The sequence below is a fragment of the Lacerta agilis genome, chromosome 15 (assembly GCF_009819535.1).
Source record: "Lacerta agilis isolate rLacAgi1 chromosome 15, rLacAgi1.pri, whole genome shotgun sequence".
Classification (NCBI taxonomy): domain Eukaryota; kingdom Metazoa; phylum Chordata; class Lepidosauria; order Squamata; family Lacertidae; genus Lacerta; species Lacerta agilis.
Window position 1 is genome coordinate 7,039,284 of NC_046326.1, and position 22,024 is coordinate 7,061,307.

At 47.7% G+C, this 22,024-nt stretch overlaps 1 protein-coding gene and 1 long non-coding RNA gene across 2 annotated transcripts; one reads left to right on the forward strand and one right to left on the reverse strand.

The window, feature by feature from the left end:
• Positions 1-3,830: 3,830 nt before the first annotated feature.
• ZNF703 (zinc finger protein 703) lies at positions 3,831-6,764 on the reverse strand. The gene is given in 3 exon segments (XM_033172090.1): positions 3,831-4,356; positions 4,358-5,328; positions 6,285-6,764. Coding segments are annotated over 3 exon segments (1,755 nt in total). The 5' UTR covers positions 6,582-6,764; the 3' UTR covers positions 3,831-3,869.
• LOC117060036 lies at positions 5,803-17,612 on the forward strand. Its single transcript, XR_004427968.1, has 3 exons — positions 5,803-6,168; positions 15,099-15,199; positions 17,050-17,612. It is a non-coding gene; the product is annotated as an uncharacterized LOC117060036 (long non-coding RNA).
• Positions 17,613-22,024: the final 4,412 nt, after the last annotated feature.

The window sequence follows — 22,024 nt, forward strand, 5'->3', positions numbered from 1 at the left end:
CAATATCTCAATTCATATCTTTTGGACTTGGAAGCGAAGTTTCAGTTTGTAGTGCATAGGAACTCCACTACAAGTATTGAAGAAAGTGATTTGGGATGGTGGTGATGGTAAGGATAGATATATGCAACTATATCTCAACACCAATGCATGAGTTTTAAAAAGCTAGGTGGCTTCCTGACTCACCAATCAGCTTAGAAAACAAAAATTGCAAGACAGTGTGCCAAAGAGCATTAAAAACCCTTGAAAACTGACTAGGCCAAGTAAACAAAAACCCTCTACCTATTAACAGAATCTCTGCATTAATGTGGACAATTGTCTCACTGAAGAAGAGAGAAGCTGTGCCTGGTGTCAGAGCTCGGCTCTCCCATTGTGACATGGTCTGTAGCTGCCAGCTGGCTAAATAGGGGAAAGATGGAGGTTGTGAACACACCATACGTTTAAAACACATTCAGACCACACCCACCCTAAGAATCCGGGCAGCTGTAGTTTGTTAAGGCTGCTGAAAAATTGTCGCTCTGTGGGGCAAACTAAAGTCCCCAGGATTCTTGCCGGGGTGTGTGTGTGTGCCTGAAAGTCATGGTGTGCACACAGACGGAGACTCTACTAAGTGCCCTGCAGCCTCGGCAGGTGAACAGGACAAACAGCGGCGAAGCCGTTCTATTTAATGCGCAGTATAGTTAATGCACTCTGCAACACGCAGAGCTCCTTTTCTCCTCCTTGGCACAACCAAGAGTGTCAGGACGTTTTGAGGAGTATATCCTCACCCTTCTTTCCCACTGTGTTCCATCATGGAATGTGAGTTCAGAGCTGGATGGAGATATGGAAAGCATATACAAGCCTCCTGTGCTCCCCCCCCCCCGAGGCTGGTATGGTGCCCCTGCACTGTGGGGAGAGGCTTTCCATTATGCCCTTCTGTACCCACAGTGAACTGGACTGAAACTTGGGGTTGCACCACCCAACTAAATCCTACTAAATCAGAGCAGATCCACTGAAATTAACAGAATTCAGTTAGTCGTGGCCATTAACTTTAATGGGTGTAACATTAATGAGCAGGTCTAACACTAGATGCCCCCCCCCACCGGATTTTAAATAGAGGACATATATGCCAACTAGTATCACGGAGGGTAATAAAATGCAGGGCACACCTAGGTACAGTGGAAATGGAACAACCCAAGGAAAGCCAAACCAAGCTTACTCAATTCGCCAGCATTCCCACCTAACTCAAATTTCATGCTGCTTTGGGTCCACTGCTACTAGGATAATACTCTGCCGAGGAGCCCAGCCCAGGAGCAAATGTCCCCAAGCACACCTTTTGAGACCTCAGCTGCAAAATTCAACTACGGGGTCTCCAGGCTCTTCACAGATCAAAATATGGAAACGGCGCCCCCAAATATTGCTGCTCAGGGCAGCTGGTTTGCAGCACTGTTATGGAAAAGGAGAAAGCGGGGGGGGGGGAAGCCACCCCCAAGTTTGAAAGGCCACCTGGCTTAGTGCCATGTATCCCAAGAGGCTGAGCGATGGAAGACCTTCTGGGATTTGAGTAACAATCAGATGGTAGCGCGAGGCAATTGCCCTTCGTGTTTTGCATCTTCCGTCAGATTTGCAAGGGAAAGTAATCGTCATTAAGGCGGACGAAAGGTGCGCTTGTCGCTACGTAACCGGCGTTCGTACAAAGACACACAATTAGCTTGATTTTTCTCTACCACTAGATGGCGCTGCAGCCTTTCGGTGACCCTTCTCCCAGGAAGGCTAGAAAATTAACGCCGCTGACTCTCTCCTCCGCTTTGCTTTTGTGAAGACTCCCGACACAGTCCTTCAGTTTGCAGATTTCCTATCACGAGGACTCATTCGCGGAGGCAGGGCATCGTGAGGAAACACTTTGGAGGGAAGCCGAAGCAGTCTACACATGCAGCAGAATCAAGTGGCAGAAAGGGCCATAAGCAACAGGTGACAGGTGTGCGGAGGTGACGGTCCCTGCTGCAAATGCTGGCATATCAAGGAGAAAGAAGCTAGCTCAGCCAGGTGCCTATTGTGCCGCTTGCTGGCAGGTTATTTTTTAAAGTGAAAAAGGTGACCCATTTTGCAGCCTGAAAGGATAGAGCCTACCCTACCAGTTCAGGACTGTGCCACCTCATTGTTCCTGCCTGGGGAGGCAGTGCACAAGAATGCCTCCTCTGGTATGAAAGAAAAATCTTCAGCTGGTAATGCCTTGGAAATTAGGAGCATGGGTAGCTGCTTTGTACTGAGCAGACCTTTGATCCTTCCAAATCAGTATTGTCTCCAGTGACATGGCAGTGGCTCTCCAGGGTTTCAGACAGGGGATCTGTCCTGCCCTACCTTGAGATTCTAGGGATTGAACCCGGGAGATCCTGCATGCTCTGCCACCGAGCTAAATCCCCAAACTAAAACCCTCACCTTCATATTCTTGCTAATCTTTAATGTGTCCTAAAATGGCCATAGGTCATTTACTAGTGGGGTTCCCCCCTTTTTTTGTTTTGGTGCTGTGGTTCATACGGAAAGAATGCGCACAACACACAGGCAGCCGAAGGGAGAATGCAAGACAGCACAAACTACAGGGTAGATATAGCCAAGTATTCATTTATTAACAAAATAAGACTTACCAGGATGGAGCTCTTATCACCCAAAATGATCCGCAGCCTTCCGCGCTGCGTTAGGACTGGGGATGGGGTGGGGGGTGGGGGTGGGGCTCCACAACCTAGTGACAGTTCCATTCCCATAGGTCAAGATAAATTGGGGGATTAGGGAGGATTGGATGGTTTTTTTTTTTTGGTATGTAGATTTGAGCCTGCAGTTGAGGATGCAACTGGCCCCTGGGGGCTAGCCAGACTCTTATTTAAAAGGATCCACCTTGAACTAGGCTAAGCAAAAGTTATTTTGAGTTCTTCATTTGGTGCATGTTGAAAAAAAAGGTCTTCAGTTCCAGTCCCTCAAGGGTGCTTGCCAATTTTATTTAAATCCAGGTCTTTAAAAAAAAACAAAACCAAAACACCAAAACAAACAAAAGAGCCACCTCAAAAAAATTGTGGTAGGTGTCCCTGTGATGGATCAACTTGCTCAGCACTCTTTCTGGGCTTCAAGTATCATCAGCAACATCCAAGCACCAGGATGACTGGCACATCAGCCCTTGCCTCCATACAGGGCACCCACCAACTCTCAAAGCTCAGAGCACCTGACTTTATGGAGAAGAGAGAGGGCAACCAACTTAAGATGGAGTAGTCCTCAGAACCAAAGCCGGCAGCAGAGGCTGGGATCCTTCCTTGCTCACAACCCATCAGCAAAGTGCATCTCACCACCGCATGGCAAGCGATGCTCTTCCCATCCTGCAGCTAGAACAAAGCCACAGAACATCTCCCAGCTGACCTCCTGCTGCCCCTTTCCTCAGAACACAATGCACAAAAGGACAAAAAAATATATAAAATTACATTTCTGATAACTGTACAAAAGGAAAAACAAATAAACTATTTCCTTAAAAAAAAGAGAGAGGGGGAAAAACAAAGGAGGGAGGGATGCATTTTGTTGAGAATCATGCAAATGGTTTATGGGGGATCAAGAGATTTTTTTAAAAAAGAAAATTATAGGGAGTTAAAAGAAAGATAAAAGAAAACACAATTAAGAGCCCCCACACAAGCAAAAAGAGAGAGAAAGATTTAGGTTGGGTATTATTATAATCATATTATTTTTTGGGAGGGGGGGACACAGACTTTTTGCATACCATTGATTCATTGGTGTATTAATGCACTTATAATTCCCAGCTTTAAGCTAACATACAGTAAATAAATACATAGTCCCAGGACGAGGGCAGGAGGAAAAGAATAGGGAGAGGCGGCAGACACCGGGGGCAACTGTAGTTACTGATATCCAAGTGCAGAGGCTGAGGTTAGTCTTTGGCCATAAAGGGCATATGGAGAGTAAGGTCCAGCTGTGGGCAAAGAGGGCATAGGCAATGCTCCGGCCGTGGGCAAGTGGCTCTTGCCGTAAGGGTGGTACCGGTTTAGTCCCAAAGTGTGCGGGCTTCTCAAAGACAGCGATCCTGGCAATGAGCTGGGGCTCCCGGGGCCGTTGGGTGGGAGATGCAGGTGGCAAGATGCCGCGGACCCCAGCCCAGAGGTAGGGTAGCCAGCCAGGAGTTTTTCTGCCCCTGGCAGTGTCGTGTGGGTCCGTAAGTGGGCCAGCAGTTCCTCCGAGGTGGAAAACCTCTTGTCGCAGGGTCCGCTGGCAGACACCCAGTTGCATATGTGGGGAAGGGCGTCGTTCTGGAGCATGAAGCCGTACGTGTAGAGCGGGTGGCCCGGCAGGCTGGGTGTGGCGCTGGAGAGGGTGGTGTGCAGAGGGTGTGGGGTACACCAAGGGATATCCACTTTTCAGGCTGCCCGGGTCATGCACGCAGCTGGAACAGTTGCTAGTGCCCAAGTGTGAGGCGCTGTGGTAGCTCAGGCAATAGGGGTCGCGGCATAATCCTTGCATGAAGGAAGGGGGTGAGGCACCCGTCAGAGGGCTGGAGCTGGGGGGCTTGCCCGGTAGCCCCAAGGCGCCAGGCAACTGGCTGCTCACCAGGCTGGGCTTGGTAGGGTCCAAGCTGGGCACAAACTGGGAGGGGTAGCCAGCATAGGCCCCGACGATGGAGCCGTGGTAGCCGATGCTGGAGGGGGGCAAAGGAAACACCGAGTGTCCCGGCTTGTATGGGGACACCGGAGCCACGTGGCCCGCGCTCAGGGACGGAGGCTCCGACTTGCGCCCGGAAGAGGCCTCGTTATGAGCTCCGGGCTCCGCGCTGCCCGCGCCGCTGCCCGTGCGGGTGCTGCTGCCGCCGGCTCCTTGCGCGCCGTCGGGGCTGGCCTTGGCAGACATATCCATCTCCTTCTTGTCGTCGGCGCCTTTGCAATCCGCGTGCTGCGGGGAGCTGCCCCTCGAGCCGCCCGGGGAGGAGGAGGTGGAAGAGGACGAGGCGGTGGCGGCGGCGGCTGCTCCGTGCGGAGGGAAAGGAGGGCAGGCGGCGCTGGGCACGCGGAAGCCCGTCTTCTCCACGCCCGGCCCGGCCTGGTTCGGCTGGCCGCCGCCGCCGTCCTTACGCGGATCGCCGCCTCCGCCGCCTTTGGAATAAGGCTTGAAGCTGGACTTGTCCTCGGTCGGCGGCTCGCCAAGCTGCTTGAGGGCGCTGGCGCCGCCGCGGCTCCCTGACTCCTTGTCCGGCCCGGCGAGCCCGGACGAAGCGCCGGAGTTGAGTTTGGAGGCGGGCGGAGGGTCCGGCTTGCCGATCTGCGAGCAGGTTTGCGCCAGCAGCGCCAGAGGGCTCTTCTTTGCGTCCAGCTGGGGAAGGCAAGGGAAGGAGGGAGACAGAGAGGCTGGTTAGACCACGCAGAGCTGGACGCGTCGGGAGGAACTGCGCCCCCACCCCCAATCCAACCCCCTACCCAAAGGACGCAACAACTGGGAAAGGCCCCCGGGGCTCACCGCGGAGATCCTGCAAACGGTTCCCCCTTCCCGGCCCTAGCTGCAAAAACACTCCTGCCTCGACTCCCCTACTATTTTAGGCTACCCCCCCCCCGTTTCTTTTTAGGAGCGCCACCCTTACGGAAATTCCCTCCGACAGAACCGGACGGAAGTTTCCCCTCCTGCAGACGACCAGATCCGGCCCGGGTTGATTCACTCACTCTCCCCACGGGCGCTCGGCTCATGGAGGGTCCGAACCCGGGGGAAAGATTCTCCCACGAACCGAGAGACGAGCAGCCTCGACGATTCACACCCGCTGCCTGCTCCCCCCCCCCCACCAACCCCGATGGATCCCGAGATCACCCGCCTTTGATCCACAAAGGCTCCGGGCGCGCGCAACGATCGTTGCCAAAGCCCACGAATCTTGCCTCGCAAAGTTCGGCCAGGGAGATCGAGAAACGAACAAGCGATTCCTTCCTCCGCCGTCGGAATTTGTGTTAAAACCACACAACTCTTAACTCTCTTTGCTTGGGACTCTTATTTAAAAGGAAAGTCCAGGCGAGGATTTTCTCCCGTCCGGCTCCACAAATTCAGAGAGAGAGAGAGAGAAAACAGACGGACTTCTAGTCCAAGCCAGGGCGAGAGATCAGGGTGGGGTTCCCGAAGTCACCGCGGACCAACGCGAGGGAAGTGGGGCGCAGCTCCCGAGGGACGCAGGTAAGAAGCGCCCGGAGGTGCCGGGGGACCCTTCCGTCGCCAAATTCGCCGCCGGGGGAGCGCGGCGTGTGTGGAGAGGGAGAAGCGAAAGCAGGAAAGAGCTGGCTACCACTGACCTCGATGGGGCTGACGGGCGTGGAGGAGAGGGGCTGGAGGTATTCCGGGTGCAAGAGGTGTCCGCTGTGGGCGCTCAGCATCTTCAGCACCCTGATGGGAAGCCGGTTCGCCTGGCGCAGGGGGTCCTCCGGGGACAGGTGCGAGAGCGCCGGGCACGCGGCTCCCGGAGCCTGGGCTGAAGAGGAGGAGAAGGTGGCGGCGGCGGCGGCGGCTGCTAAGGCGGCGGCCGCGCTCTTCCCTCCGCTGCTGGTGGGCGATGTCCTTGCGTTAGATCCAGCGGGCGAGCCAGCGCTCATTTGGGGGAGCGGGCCGGGCGGGGGTGGGGGGTAGGGCCGGGCTGGGGAGGGGGAGGGAGAGGCAGGAGAGGCGAGCTCCGCAGCGCCCAAGCCCGGGCGCCTCGCAGGAGCGGCGGCAAAGACGAGCGCACCGGCCCCAGCGAGACTTTAATGAAATAATAATAATAATAAAAATAAAAATAATAAAAACCTCCTTTGAAAAAAAAGAAAAAGCCCTTCCCGTTCCCGGAGCCGCACGTCAAATAGCTCCGATCTTGCAGCACACTTCAAAGGCACCGGCCCTGCCCACCAATCGGGGACGTGCCAAGGAGCTCTGGGAGGGGCGATCGGCCGGTGGGGGGAGCTTAGCCTAGTGGGAAGATGTGGGGCTTAAAGGGATCTCGCTCGCTCTCGCGTCTTGGCACCTCTCCGAGAGCCGAGGAGCTGCATTTGCGAAAGGGCGCTGCGCCCTCGCCCTCGCCGGATTGCACCCAGGGGCGAGGCTGGCTCCCCCCCCACACACTTTCAAAGGGGGGGGGAGAGAAAGGCAGTGGGGGGAAGGGTGTGTGTCTATGGAAAACATTGCACTCACCTTTCTTCACTTAACTGAGCAGCAAAGACTTTTCAGCTTTACCTTCTTTCTTTTTTAAAGGAGGCGGGAATTCAGGAAGAACAAAAAAATAATGTAATATTCTTTCGTCGCTGGAGAAGCGGTGCGGGGAAGGCACTTACTTTAATGAGCTGCCTGCGCTCCGTGCACTGAAAGCACATGGTTTCCCCTGAAGAATCCCGGGAACTGTAGTTTTGCGCAGGGTGCTGGGAATTGTAATTCTGCTAGGGGTAAACTGTAGTTCCCAGGACACATTGGTTGTGTGCTTTAAGTATGGTGTGTATGCAGCCTTGCATGCCATTTTCAGCACATCCTTTCTATGGGTTGTTTCCAACTAAGCTCAGAGTAGACCCATTGAAGTTAATGAACCTCAGTAAGTCAGGTCCATTAACTTCAAGGGATCCACTCTGAGTAGCGCTAGCATTGGAGACAACCGGATGTTGTGTTTATTGAGTCGCTCTCTGTTTGTTTTGCTGGTACTGCAGTTGTTTTGGGCTTCCTTCCAGGAGGAAAAGCAGGAGATAAGCACCGCATGAAAAAAAGAAAAGAAAAAAAATGAAAGGTCACGGGTCTAAAATATGCTCTTCCGAAGCCAGTCTGTTGGTAAAATAGCTAAGAATGTGGAATGGTGAGCTTCAAAATTAAGAACATAAAAAGACTGAGCCTTGAAGGATCAGACCAAAAGCTAGGCTGCCCAGCATCCTGTTCTCTTGGGAGACCGTCAAGCAAGGCCTTCTGGCCACTTGTGCTCAGGCCCAATCCCATAATATGGATTCACTAGAGGGCCTTTAGAATCAGCCACTGTGGTCTCTGCATTACGGGGCCATCCTGGGCACAGGAACACAGGAAGCTGCCTTCTCCCCAGGCCATGGGTAGGCAAACTAAGGCCCATGGGCCGGATCCGGCCCAATCACCTCCTCAATCCAGCCCGCGGATTGAATCAGCGTGTTTTTACATGAGTAGAATGTGTCCTTTTATTTAAAATGCATCTTTGGGTTATTTGTGGGTCATAGGAATTCGTTCATTATTATTATTATTTTTTCAAATTATAGTTCAGCCCCCCAAAAGGTCTGAGGAACAGTGACTGGTCCCCTGCTGAAAACGTTTGCTGACCCCTGGCCTAGCCAGACCAGTGGTCCATCTAGCCCTGCATTGTCCACACGGATGGGCAGCTGCAGCAGCAGCAGTAGCAGCAGCTCTGCAGAGTTCAGGCAGGGGGCATTCTCAGCCCTCGTTGGAAAAGCTGAAGATTGGACCTGTGACTTTCTTCATGTACCTACCCTTTGGAACCCCCTGCCTTATTGACACCAGGCAGGCACCTTTTTGTTTTTGCTCAAGCCTATCCAGACATGTATGGGATGCAGGTGGCGCTGTGGGTTAAACCACAGATCCTAGGGCTTGCTGATCAGAAGGTCGGCGGTTCGAATCCCCGCCACGGGGTGAGCTCCCGTTGCTCGGTCCCTGCTCCTGCCCACCTAGCAGTTCGAAAGCACGTCAAAGTGCAAGTAGATAAATAGGTACCGCTCCGGCGGGAAGGTAAACGACATTTCCAAGCGCTGCTCTGGTTCGCCAGAAGTGGCTTAGTCATGCTGGCCACATGACCCGGAAGCTGTACGCCGGCTCCCTCTGCCAGTAATGTGAGATGAGCATCGCAACCGCAGAGTCGCACACGACTGGACCTAATGGTCAGGGGTCCATTTCCCTTTACCTATCCAGACATGTAGATAGAAGTCACCTGTGTTGTATTTCTTTTTAGCTACTGTTGTTTTCAATCATATGGAGTAATTTTTGAAAAACTTGGTTTTTTAATTGATCATTTTATTTTTTAGTTTTGTAAACTGATTTGAGGGTGTGTGTTTTTGTTTGCAGTCAAGTGGTATATAGAAATTATTGAAATAGATGGACATAAAGGGAAAGCAGATGTTGTGCCTCTGAGCTACCGCATATTTACTTGAAAGAAAGTCTCACTAGTCAGACCTTCAAACATCAGCACAGGTACCATGATTTATTTGTTTTTTAGCCTTATAGCCCCACTTCCCCCTTTTTGCCTTCTGTGGAGGCCAAGCAGGAGTGGCAGCTTCGTCCCGCGACTGTGGGTGCCTGGGGCTGTGGATGCCATGCAGCGTGCACGGCCCTGACACCAAAATTTGTGGGTGCCCGGCCCCCTCGTGGGGAATTTTGTGGGTGTTTGGATACCCAGGGCTCTAGGGAGTTGGTTCCTATGTGGCTAAGTGTCCTGTTTCACAAAGGGCAGTCCTCAGTGGCATCCTCCATTTGGAGGGCTGTCTGGTCCAAGCCCAGTTTAAATGTAAGGAGCCATAAGAAATTAGTGCAGGGGCTGTGAAATTGCCCATCAAGGATTAGCACTTGGAATGCAGACTGAGCAGGTACATATGTCAGGGGTCAGCAACTTTTTTCAGCTGTGGGCCGGTCCACCATCCCTCAGACCTTGTGGGGGGCCGGACTATATTTTGAAAAAATAAATAAAAATGAACAAATTCCTATGTCCCATTTTAAATAAAAGCACACATTCTACTCATGTAAAAACACCAGGCAGCCCCCACAAATAACCCAGAGATGCATTTTAAATAAAAGGATACATTCTACTAATCTAAAAACACGCTATTCCCGGACCATCCATGAGCCTTAGGTTGCCTACCCCTGACATAGGTCATCTGGGTGACACTCAGTCTCATAAATTTTGAGCACATTATAAAGCATGGGGAACTGTCCTTTGTTAAGAGTGCTGGGAATTGTAGCTCTGTGAGAGTAAACTATAGTTCCCAGGATTGTATGATGGAAGCAATGTGCTTCAAATCTATGTTGTGGATGTTCTGTAATAATCTGCCGCCTTTTAAATGTGTCTGCGTTTGCTGTTTTTTTTAATTATTAAATTGTTTTTATCCTATTTTATTCTGTGAACTGCCCTGATATCTTATGATGAAGGGCAATATGTAAATCTAATAAGTAAAAATAAAATGGCCTGGCCAGAGTCTATCCCACTATGGGGACACATATTTCTATTTCTGTTTGAATAATTCTTTCTGGATTTGCATCTAGATGCATAAAGTAGCATATGCGGATTTTGTGCAAAGCTGTTACCTGCTTTTTGTGTGTGTTAATGATGCCTAAGCAGACTCACTGCTAGGTTGCAGGACTCTGTGGAAATGGTTGCCCACTCCCCTTTTGGCCTCTCCACTCATAATAACAACAACAACAATCAAAGATGAGCAATTCAGACAAACTTAAAACACTCCTGAAAATTGGGTCTCACTGGGTTCTACCATTATTAGGACAAAACAGGAATCCCTGGTCTATTGGAGACATTGGCAAATACTTTCCCCTTTTATGGGGAAAGGAGTCGGCATGGGATCAATGGGAGCTCTTGTCTTTCTTTGGAACTGATTGGTCTTTTTCCAGAAGCCTCTTTTCCAATTTTGGGAAATGTGGCTGTAGAGACAGCTCTGGCCCCTACTATGGGGTAGATTTGCAGCTACCTAGACTCTCCATAAGGGATGCAGGTGGCATTGTGGGTTAAACCACAGAGCCTAGGGCTTGCCGATCAGGCCGGTGGTTCGAAACCCAGCGACGGGGTGAGCTCCCATTGCTCGGTCCCTGCTCCTGCCAACCTAGCAGTTCAAAAGCACATCAAAGTGCAAGTAGATAAATAGGTACCACTCCAGCGGGAAGGTAAACGGCATTTCCAAGCGCTGCTCTGGTTCGTCAGATGCGGCTTAGACATGCTGGCCACATGACCTGGAAGCTGTATGCCGGCTCCCTCAGCTTATAGAGCTAGATGAGCACCGCAACCCCAGAGTCGTCTGCGACTGGACCTAATGGTCAGGGGTCCCTTTACCTTATCCTTTAGACTCTCCATGGGAGGGTGGGGTGACCTTTGTAAAGTTTACAGTGAATGGGGAGTGCAATAAACACAAATCCCTCCACCCACAGTAATTAGGCTTGGAAACAACTTTCAGTTGCAGCCAATGCAAGGCTCTTTTCATGACTGTATCCAGTGAAATCCTACTCAGCTCAAGTCCATTCATTTCAATGGGTCTACTCTGAATTGCACATAACCAATGCAGGAGCTATCTTTTGGTACATCAGACTGCAGGCTTGTCTTCGAAAGGAACCCATGGAATGGGAGGTAGGACTTTACAATCCTGATGAGACCAGAGAATTTCCAAGGAAATGAAAACTCACTTTAGGCGGCCATGAATACTACCAAGTTCTTACCGTCTAGCATGCAATTCTTCAGGGCTGTGGGGAGAAAAGCAATCACAAGTTGTCGGAGAATAATTCAGTGCAGAGATAGAATCAAGTAGCGGTCAGGTAGATTGATGAGTGTTGCCGACAAGTGGAAAGCAGGCATGAATGGCACCCAAAGCAGCAGAGAATATTGCCATAAATCTTGGCGGCTGGGACCTCTCCAAAGGCAGGTTCACACACAATCATTTCAAAGTGATGGCTGACACCACAAAGCCACTGTGAGATGTCTGAGTTGCGAACGCTTCTCAGGTATGTGTCCAGACACAAATTTAGCAATTCCTTCAAAGCCTCAGCAGAGTCAAGTGGCCGTGGAGCTAAGATTTCAGCATGTGCCTGATATGAGTTAGAGCACTCACATGGCTAGGCATAGCTGAGGAAAAGTGGCTCTAGCAAACTAACCCCCACCCCCAAATTATGAGCTGTAACCAATGCTTATGGTTGTTCAGTCGTTCAGTCGTGTCTGACTCTTCGTGACCCCATGGACCAGAGCACGCCAGGCACCCCATCCTCCACTGCCTCCCGCAGTTTGGCCAAACTCATGTTAGTAGCTTCGAGAACACTGTCCAACCATCTCATTCTCTGTCGTCCCCTTCTCCTTGTGCCCTCCATCTTTCCCAACACCAGGGTCTTTTCTAGGGAGTCTTCTCTTCTCATGAGGTGGCCAAAGTACTGGAGCCTCAACTTCAGGATCTGTCCTTCTAGTGAGCACTCAGGGCTGATTTCTTTGAGAATGGATAGGTTTGATCTTCTTGCAGTCCATGGGACTCTCAAGAGTCTCCTCCAGCACCATAATTCAAAAGCATCAATTCTTCGGTGATCAGTCTTCTTTATGGTCCAGCTCTCGCTTCCATACATTACTACTGGGATGGGAAAACCATAGCTTTAACTATATGGACCTTTGTTGGAAAGGTGATGTCTCTGCTTTTTAAGATGCTGTCTAGGTTTGTCATTGCTTTCCTCCCAAGAAGCAGGCGTCTTTTAATTTTGTGACTGCTGTCACCATCTGCAGTGATCATGGAGCCCAAGAAAGTAAAATCTCTCACTGCCTCCATTTCTTCCCCTTCTATTTGCCAGGAGGTGATGGGACCAGTGGCCATGATCTTAGTTTTTTTGATGTTGAGCTTCAGACCATATTTTGCGCTCTCCTCTTTCACCCTCATTAAAAGGTTCTTTAATTCCTCCTCACTTTCTGTTATCAAGGTTGTGTCATCAGCATATCTGAGGTTGTTGATATTTCTTCCGGCAATCTTAATGCTAGTCATACTCAAAGTAGACCTGTTGAAATTAAGAGGTCTTAACTTGGACCCACCACTTTTAATGGGTCTCCTCTGAGTAGGAGTTTGTGGCTACAACCCTGTTGCAGCCATGGGTATTATACAATGGGACCATAGCTGCAGGGTTTCTTATGGAAACTGTGTTATTACAAGTGAATCCTGCAAGAAAATGTTGCAGAATATGCTTACTTCCTAACAGTAGCACACCAACCAGCCACACCTACTTGCAAGTTATTCTATTCCACTCCTTTGTCCACATTTTTCATTTTTTGTTCCCAACTGACACTCAGTGTTTTGTGACCACTAAGCATGAATAGTACCCCCTTGGTTGATACTTCCCTTGTTTCTCCGCAGCCCTGTATTATCCCCAATCTTGACTACACAGCCTCTGAATTTGATGGTGATGAATGTGGTTGTATTGAGAGCTGGCCATTGGCTGCCTGAAGCAAACAACAAGATGGTGCCATGTTGCCTGGAAAGAGGATATGGAGAGAAGATATGGTAGCCATCTTCAAATATCTAATGGGCTTTCACATGGAAGAGGGAACAAGCTCTTGCTCTGGGGGGTAAAACTCCAACCAATGGCTTCTTGATAAACAAAAAGGAGATTCTGACTAAACATCAGGAAGAACTTTCTGACAGTGAGAGCTGTTCAACAGTGGAAGAGTCTCCCTCGGGAGGTTGTGGACTCTCCTTCATTGAAGGTTTTTAAGCAGAGCTTGGATGGCCATCTGTCATGGATGCTTTAGCTGAGATTCCTGCATTGCAGGGGTCCCTTCCAACTCTACGATTCTATGATTCTCTGATTCCTCATACAGAAGCCAACCAGGCATCATTATTAGTGACAGGCCAGAATCCTGCACCACAACAGAGGACAGCAATCTGCAGAACCCCCAGCACCCAGTAATCAAGATGTCCACCTCATGGGCCAATCAGGGCCAAACCCTACTATTACATTCAAACAGTAGGGCCGGCCCTGATTATCATGACATATGATGCCATCAACCTACAGGGTGCTCTATGGAGTTGGCAAGATGGGCAAGTTCCTATCTCCAAAGGTTTCTATCAATCTAAATGGATGGATGGGAAAGTAAGTGGGGGGAGGAGGAAGGAATCTGGACATGTGGTTATATTAGTTGTCGCCAACTAAGTTCTTCTTAAAGTAGACCCGTTGGAACTAATGAACCTGAATCAGCCATGTCCATTAACTTCAATGGCTCCACTCTGAGTTGAACTAGCATTGGATACACCTGGCGGTACCTGAAGCTCAATTCCAGCTGACAATGAGAATTAAAAGGTGGCCTCCAGTGGTGCAATGTATCTTACTTGGCAGATATTTAAGAATATAAATGGTAATGCTGGAGTTGAATGGCAATGAGACATAACTTTAAGTACTGGTATACCTTTGTCCTTACGCAGTGGCAGGCTGGTGATAACTGCTGGGATGATTTTATCAATACTTGTAGTTTGGCAGGGAACCGTTTGCAAGAAACAGCCCTAGATAGCACAAATATTCTGGCATTGGTGACCTATGTGAAACATGTCTCAATGTAACCCACAAGTGATGACATCAAACTTCTTGATGAATTATAACTCAGCTGTTTCACATTGTATTCTTCCTCTGAAGTTCCTTTGGCATATACGTGTAAATAAATCTCATATTACAAAACACCAATCAGTCTCCAGTAACCCAATTCCAAGGAAACAAAATCCCAAAGTAAGTGCTGGAACCTCAGCAGTTGGATAATTGAGGTGTGCAAAGCAATATATTATTTTCAATTATGGTTAGCCTCCCCCCCCAAAGGGAGGCTTCTGCAATTTATATTTGGGAACAAATTCACTGGTTGAATTTCTGTGGGCTTGCTGTGCAGCCCTCAGGCCTTTCTCTCCATGTTCAGTTCAGCATGTTCTGCATGATTACTCTGAAGCAGCCTTTGCCAACTTGATGCCCTGCAGATGTTCTTGGACTACAGATCCCATCAGCTCCAGCAGCATGGTCGTGTTGGCTGGGGCCGATGGGAATTGTATTCCAAAACATCTGCAGGTCACCAGGCTGGCAAAGGTTGCCCTGAAGTACGTGGTTTGGAGAATCAGATGAATTCTCATGTATAAAGGAAGCATTATATTAGCCAGCACAGACTGAACCAGTCTGTCAGTCCGTAGGGTGGAAAATTGAAAGGGTGAGTACATGGTATGTTTGGGGTGATGTAATTGCTACGATATTTAAAAATAAAATTAAAAAAAAAAACACCCATGGCTTATCTGGAACAAATTACCCGCTGAAACCCCAGTAAACCTGCCTCTCTGATTGGCATGCCACACCACTAACAGATTTATAACTCAGATTGTTTGACAGTTTCCCACTTCCTTTTATGTATTTCTAAGCGACGGCGTGGAATTTGCCAATGGAACACCACACGGCAATTGTTGGCTGAGCGGCTGGGCAGGATGGAGATGAAAAGGCTTCCAGGAGAGCTTTCCTGACTGTGAGTAGACACATCGCAGACCTACGAGCGTCCATTCCTAGGAATCGGAGCCTTGCCATGCCTCCCCTAAATTGCAGAACACAGGTTTTCGGTTACCGCTACCTCCCGAAGAAAGGAAAAAAGCCGAGCGAGCAAGCTGTATAATTAATCATATTAGATCCTGGCAGATGCTTTAGTTTGCAACAATGTTGCTATTATTAAGCATATACGGCCGCCCATTACAGCCGGGGCCCACGTGCTCAGAGTTCTGGGAAGAAGGACTTGGCAGGCCTCCCCTGAGCGAAGGAGGCTTGTCACATGGCAGGCTTCAAGTACCACTTTCCCAACCACAATCAATCACTCCGCTTGTCGGATCTGTCAGTTCTACCTCATTGCGAGACCTTTCTCTGAAACTGACCGCAAGCCTGATTCGAACCGAACGGCGGTGATGGCAGGGATGGGAGTTGGCTGTGTGTGTGTGTGTTTTCCTCAAAGGGGAGCTATTCAAGTTCAGGAGAGAAGCAAGAACAAAGCGGGAGAGGGAGAGAAGGAAAGGAAAACAGCAGCAGCAAAGCAAAACATAACAATTGCTTGAGAGTAATTCAAGTTGGAAGAAAATGACAAAGAAATATGCACACACAAAGGTGGGGCAGGTAGTCATATGTGAATGACTCCTTTCACAGGTACGGATGGGTGAACATGCCCCATTTTGGTTTCTCTCAGTTTCTTATTTTCCCAATGCTTCAGTTCTTCACATTTCTTCATCACTTCTTTGCCTTTTAACCAACCAGCCAACCAACTAACCAACTAACTAACTAACTAACTAACTAACTAACTAACTAACTAACTAACTAACTAGCCAGCCAACCTACCTACCTACCTACCTACCTACCTCATTGAACATTTTCACCTTTTTATGTGAATTCCTGCTAATATGCACATTTTCTTTTCTTTTTTTATAAAGATTTTATTCTTTTTCCATATATTAACAAAAGAAAATACAGAAATACATAATAAGCAACAAACAATAAACAACAACAATAACAATAACAATAAACATAAGAGAAAACGCAAATACATAACTAAACATACACCTAGCTCAGTCTTCTTCTTGGTTCTATCTTCTTTGCATACTTTCAGACTTCCCCCGTTCCCCCTCCTGCATTCAAAACTGATATAAAATTTGGGTAGCTTTGTATCTTTTTCCATAAATCTTAACCTTATCTCTCAATAAACTTTAAGTTTATTAAACAAATATATTTTCTGACTTAAACTCAATATCTTAGACAACCCTTAAGCATTTGTAACATTCACATCTAAACTTCTTCTGCACTGTTTTACCTAACATATACATGCTAAAGCCAGTTCTGCTAACTCTGCCGAACATTTTCACAAGACAGTGCCTGTTTCGGTTGGAGAACTGTACAGGTAGTGCAGAATTCAGAGGAAGACGAATTTCAGAGACTGGCTGCAGTTTGGTTTGTGTGAGGAAGTCCCAGGAAGTTTCAGTTAAGTGGGTTCACCTTTAAATGTGTGCGCTGAGCCAAATTTCTTCCCTTTACTTGTCCCCTCCTGCTCCACAAAAAAACCCTAGAGCTTGCAAGAGCAAAGACAGCAATGATTATGATTATGTACTATTTCTATATACTATAATGTAACTAGGAAGTAGCAGATGGACTTGAGGCATGAGAAGTTTTGAATTTACTAATGCCTACATTTCTAAGTCATGCTGGATGGATGGCCAACGGAGAAGGGTTCTGTGCATGGGCAGGAATCACACAGGATCTTTTCAGATAATTTTCATAGCCTCTGTTCTTGCTGCTGAAGAGATAAGTCATTGTTCAGTTTTGTTTTTTGTTTTGTTTAAATAGCTTGTCTCTTCAGCAGCTGGAACAGGGATGAGATGATAGCTGGCAATGTAAGAGGATTCCAAAGCAATGAGGAAATGAATGGTGGAGCTGGCCCAAGACATTTTGATGCCTGAAGCAAAACACCAAATGATACCCTCCCTATGCTGGGGAGGTGGTGGGCAAAATGTAAACAGTCTTGTTGCACTAGTTCAGATGTACCGTAGCTTCTTGACTTTATGTATTCCCCTAAATTCTGGCACCTGAAACAGAATGTTTCGCCATAGCAGAACTGACACAGAGGGATATGAAGAAGTTTCATCAAATGTGATCAAAGGCTCATCTGACACTGCCCTTTCGACAATAAAATATGGATAGAATCGAAAGCGTTTGATACATGGTTTTAAATCTTAGACTATTACATATTTCTTCAGTCATGAGTTGCGCTAGCCGCTGCCAGAGGTTGGATACTGGGTTTCGGGGCAGGTTTATGACTTTTGGCATAGCAAACAAAAAATGTATTTGGGAGTTTCTGGGCTGTCAGAGTTCCTAAGATATTGCACCCCATTGTGTGTGTGTGTGTGTGTGTGTGTGTGTGTGTGTGTTTCCTATTGCCAAAAATTCCTCCAGCCAACTTGCTCTTCCGATGTGGTTTGTTTTAACTGTCTACTTTATTCCAAAGTCCCTTCACTACCTGAGAGTTTATTTTGCTGAAAGCATCCAAATGTATAAAAATAATTAAAGCAACCTTGTTTTGATGGCTCTCAGGGACATTTTTCTTAATGCATAAAAGTGTCCAAAGCTGGCAATCAAGAGGAAAAGTAGTGAAACAATGACCAGGGACTGTCGCTAGTTTATTGGCGAGAAAGCTGCCAGCTCAAGCTAGTTTCAGCAGTGACAAACTGTCATCAGGAGATCAAAGATGAAGATGATGATGAATGCTGTTCAACAGACTATTATGGGTAATTATTATTTCCGATGATTCCTTCCTTTTAAACATACACTCTGATGATGTATAGGTGGTATTTGACCCCTGTGAAATTGGCAAAATGTATCATGGACAAAGTAATAAGTGCTGGAAATGTAAACAAACAGAAGGAACCTTCTTCCATATGTGGTGGACGTGCCCAAAGGTAAAAGACTTCTGGGAAAAGATTTATAATGAAATGAAGAAGCTGTTGAAAAACACATTTAAAAAGAAACCAGAAGCCTTTTTACTGGGCATCCTAGGCCAAGAAATTCCTAAATGTGATAGAACTTTATTTATGTATGCCACAACAGCAGCTAGAATTTTGATAGCTAAAAACTGGAAGACAGAAGAAATACCAACGATTGAAGAATGGAAGATGACCGGGAAACTTCGTGACCGGAGGGACGATGCAGTGGAAGAAGAGTGGAAGAAATTTAAATTGTACTTAAAAAATTACTGTATGATTGAGAATTAGATATAACTAGGAGGAAAGCTAAGCTGTAGATGTAGAGTAAGGTTAAGTGTTTAAGACAGATGATTATAAGTTAAGAAAAATAGATAAGATTGAATATTTAAGTATGTTTTATATTAAAATATGATTTGGTAAGATGTTTAGAAATTACTAAAGATGATAGACAAGGAATGCAGGAAGAGGAGATAGGAGGAAGTCTATTACAATGTGAGGAAGAAATATTAGGTATAAGATATATATGTATGTTGTTATGTTTGTTTTTGTTAGTTTTAAATGTGTATGTAGGTACGTTTATTTTATGTGTTAAAAATTGTCAATAAATATAATTTTTTTAAAAAAATAAAATAAACATACACTCTGCTTCTGCTATCCTGAGCACAGCACTAACCATCTGGGCAATTCATCCACTAACCTCATTGGTAGAGCATCTGATGCAGGGAAAGATACGTAGAAGCCGGCTCACCCTTTTCGTGAGGCGGCATTGCAGGACGGAGGAGGCTTCCCTGGAGGGAATTCAATGATGGTGGGCTTCCCTCAGATCCGCCCCTTGCCCATTTAAGCAGCGAGCACCTGGGGGCTCAGCCTGTTTGTTCCTGCACCAGGTTTCCCTGCCCACCTACTATCGGTTTAAGCTGATAGTCAATGACTTTGCTGCGGCTACAGTGGTCATCGTCCTTCCAGGGGCCAGGTAGGAATTTGCCCACTGGCCTAATTGGCACTGACCCAGTGGTTTTGCCTACCAGATAGCAATATGAGTAGGAAAATGAGAGTATCCCAAAACATTTTTTAAGAAAAAAAGTACTGATTAATACTAATACCAATACTAATACTAATAGTTTGTTTGTTGTTGTTGTTAAATACAAAACAATCAACATGAATTAGTTATCCTATCTGCCTTCTTTCTTACAACCTTAGTCCCGTGTTGCCCTGGAAGGAGGGTGGTACTAGAAGTACTTGGGTCTGCCTGCCATTGACTGTAGCGCCACCTACTGTTGTCCTCCTGGCTTACATCCTACCAGACTCAATGGACTTTAGCTGCCACTGCCGTGGGAAATACTGTAGCAGTTCCTTTGTGCATCACCGGCTAATGTGATATGCCTGAAGTCATCTTGTATGGAAAGCCACTGTGGCTCTTCCCCCTTATAAGGGGTTCCAGAGTTGAGGCATGGCAAAGGCAGTTGCTCCCACCTTCAACAAGAACTTCACCCCCTCCAGCCCTTCATCCGACTGTTTGCCCTGGCGGTTCCTTGAAGGAAAGGCACTTTCCCCAAGTACATTCCAAGTACAGCTGAACCATATATGCTGGAGAACAGAACAAGGCTATAATCTTCAGTCTGCTTACTTAAAAGTTCGCTCCACCAAAATCAATAGGACTTAACTTCAAAGAAAAGACCTTGAGGATGGGAGCGGTAATGTGAAATATGTTGTTATTTGTCAAATCATGTGAGGCCAAGCTTGCCTTGGGCCACGTGGGAGGGACCCCACACTGCGGCTGCTCTCCAGACCGCCCTCACCCCTTTGGAAACGGGAGGGATGTTGGTGTGGGACAGGCATCCCCAAACTCGGTCCTCCACCTGTTTTGGAACTACAATTCCCATCATCCCTGACCACTGGTCCTGTTAGCTAGGGATGATGGGAGTTGTAGTCCCAAAACAGCTGGAATTTGGGGGTGCCTGGTGTGGGTAGTAGCATCAGCTCCAGGAAAAACAACAACAATGGGGAGGGCATGGAAGTGATAAAGTGCCTTCAAACAAACCCCTCACTTCCTTTCTGCCCTCTGCCCTTGCTCAAATTCCCCTTTCCTCTCCCTCCCCCTGGCACATTCTCCTCCTTCCCTTCACTTAGATTCTTCTCTCCCCTGCAGTTTCCTGCTTCCTCCTCTGTTGCACAGCACATCTTCCTCCCTTTGCACTTAGGATCTGGCTTGAGGCTTGGCTGAGCAGCTCCCAGTTCCAGATCTGAACCCTGCTGCTTCTCACTTTCCCTTTTCCCAATGCAAGGAGGCTACACACACACACACACACACACACACGTATTTGCAAGCCTTGGTGTTCTCCTGAGCATGCTGATACCCCTTTTCTTTCTTCTGCGTGGTACCATTTTGGGGACATAATGATTGGCATGTAAGCCAGAACTTTGGTATTAACAGGAATGATAAAAAGAAAGAGACAACAGTTCCAGTAGGGAGAGTACTGCTTGAGAAGACATAAAGGTAAAGGTAAAGGGACCCCTGACCATCAGGTCCAGTCGTGTCCGACTCTGGGGTTGCGGCGCTCATCTCGCTCTATAGGCCAAGAGAGCCGCCGTTTGTCCACAGACAGCTTCCAGGTCATGTGGCCAGCATGACAAAGCCGCTTTCTGGCGAACCAGAGCAGCACACGGAAACGCTGTTTACCTTCCCGCCAGAGAAGGTAAACTTGCACTTTGACGTGCTTTCGAACTGCTAGGTGGGCAGGAGCTGGGACTGAACAACAGGAGCTCACCCCGTTGCAGGGTTTCGAACCACCGACCTTCTGATCAGCAAGCCCTAGGCTCTGTGGTTTTACCCACAGTGCCACATATTTCCTACCAATTATGTTACTATTAAATTCCAGGCCATAAGAGGCCTCATGTACCTTAAGGCATAAAACAGAAGCGAACTTTTTTACCTGGTACTGCTTCTCCCATCAGGCCCGTGATGGACAGGGATGTGGAAATCTGCACATGGTGAAGTTTTCTGTTTTGCAGAAGAAGCGACCTCTCTGGCTACCCAGTGCTCAAACTTTCATGCAGTCGTTTGGGCTCCGTGCACTGAAATGCAATTCCCCCCAATGAGGAACTTTGGTTTTTTCCTCTCCCTCTCCTGCATCTAAGATCTTTCAGCAACTTGTAATTACATGTTGGTGAGATTTCCGTGTTGAACACATAGATTAGGGTGTCCGTCACGCCTTGCACATATTTCCGGCCTCGTTCCAGTAGTTTAAAGGCATTCCACACACTAAAAAAGGGCTTTCAAAGGGGTTTCTCCACCCGCCCCAATGATAACCAATGTTTTGTTTTGTTTTTTCACTTGAAAGAATGAAAAGGGGGGAAATAGACACACACACAGGCTGTAAGTGATGGCAAGAGACCACTGGAAAAGGTCCATCAATAACAGACCTGTCTGCAGAGTCACTAGCACAGGAAACATGTCAGTAATGATGGATAAAGGAGTAACACTGGCTTCCCCAAGTGATTTTTGTGGTGGCCAATGCCCTAACTCTTTGAAGGAAGCTATCATCATCAGTGGCAAACTCATGTTTTCTCATTACACATATCCTAAAACAGTTATTTTTTTTAAAAAAAAGCCTTTTGAAAAGCCAGGATATGATGGACACTTTGGCTCCATGTGCAGTATATATTTAAAGCAGTATCACACCAATTTAATCAGTTGTGGCTTCCCCCAAAGAATACCGGAGACTTTGGTGTACAAAAACAACACAGAGCTAGTGAAACTTTGCAATAAAAACAAGCAGCATGATAAAAGAACTGAAACGGGTGAAAACAGGAACTCGGGAATAACAGGGCCTGATCTTCAA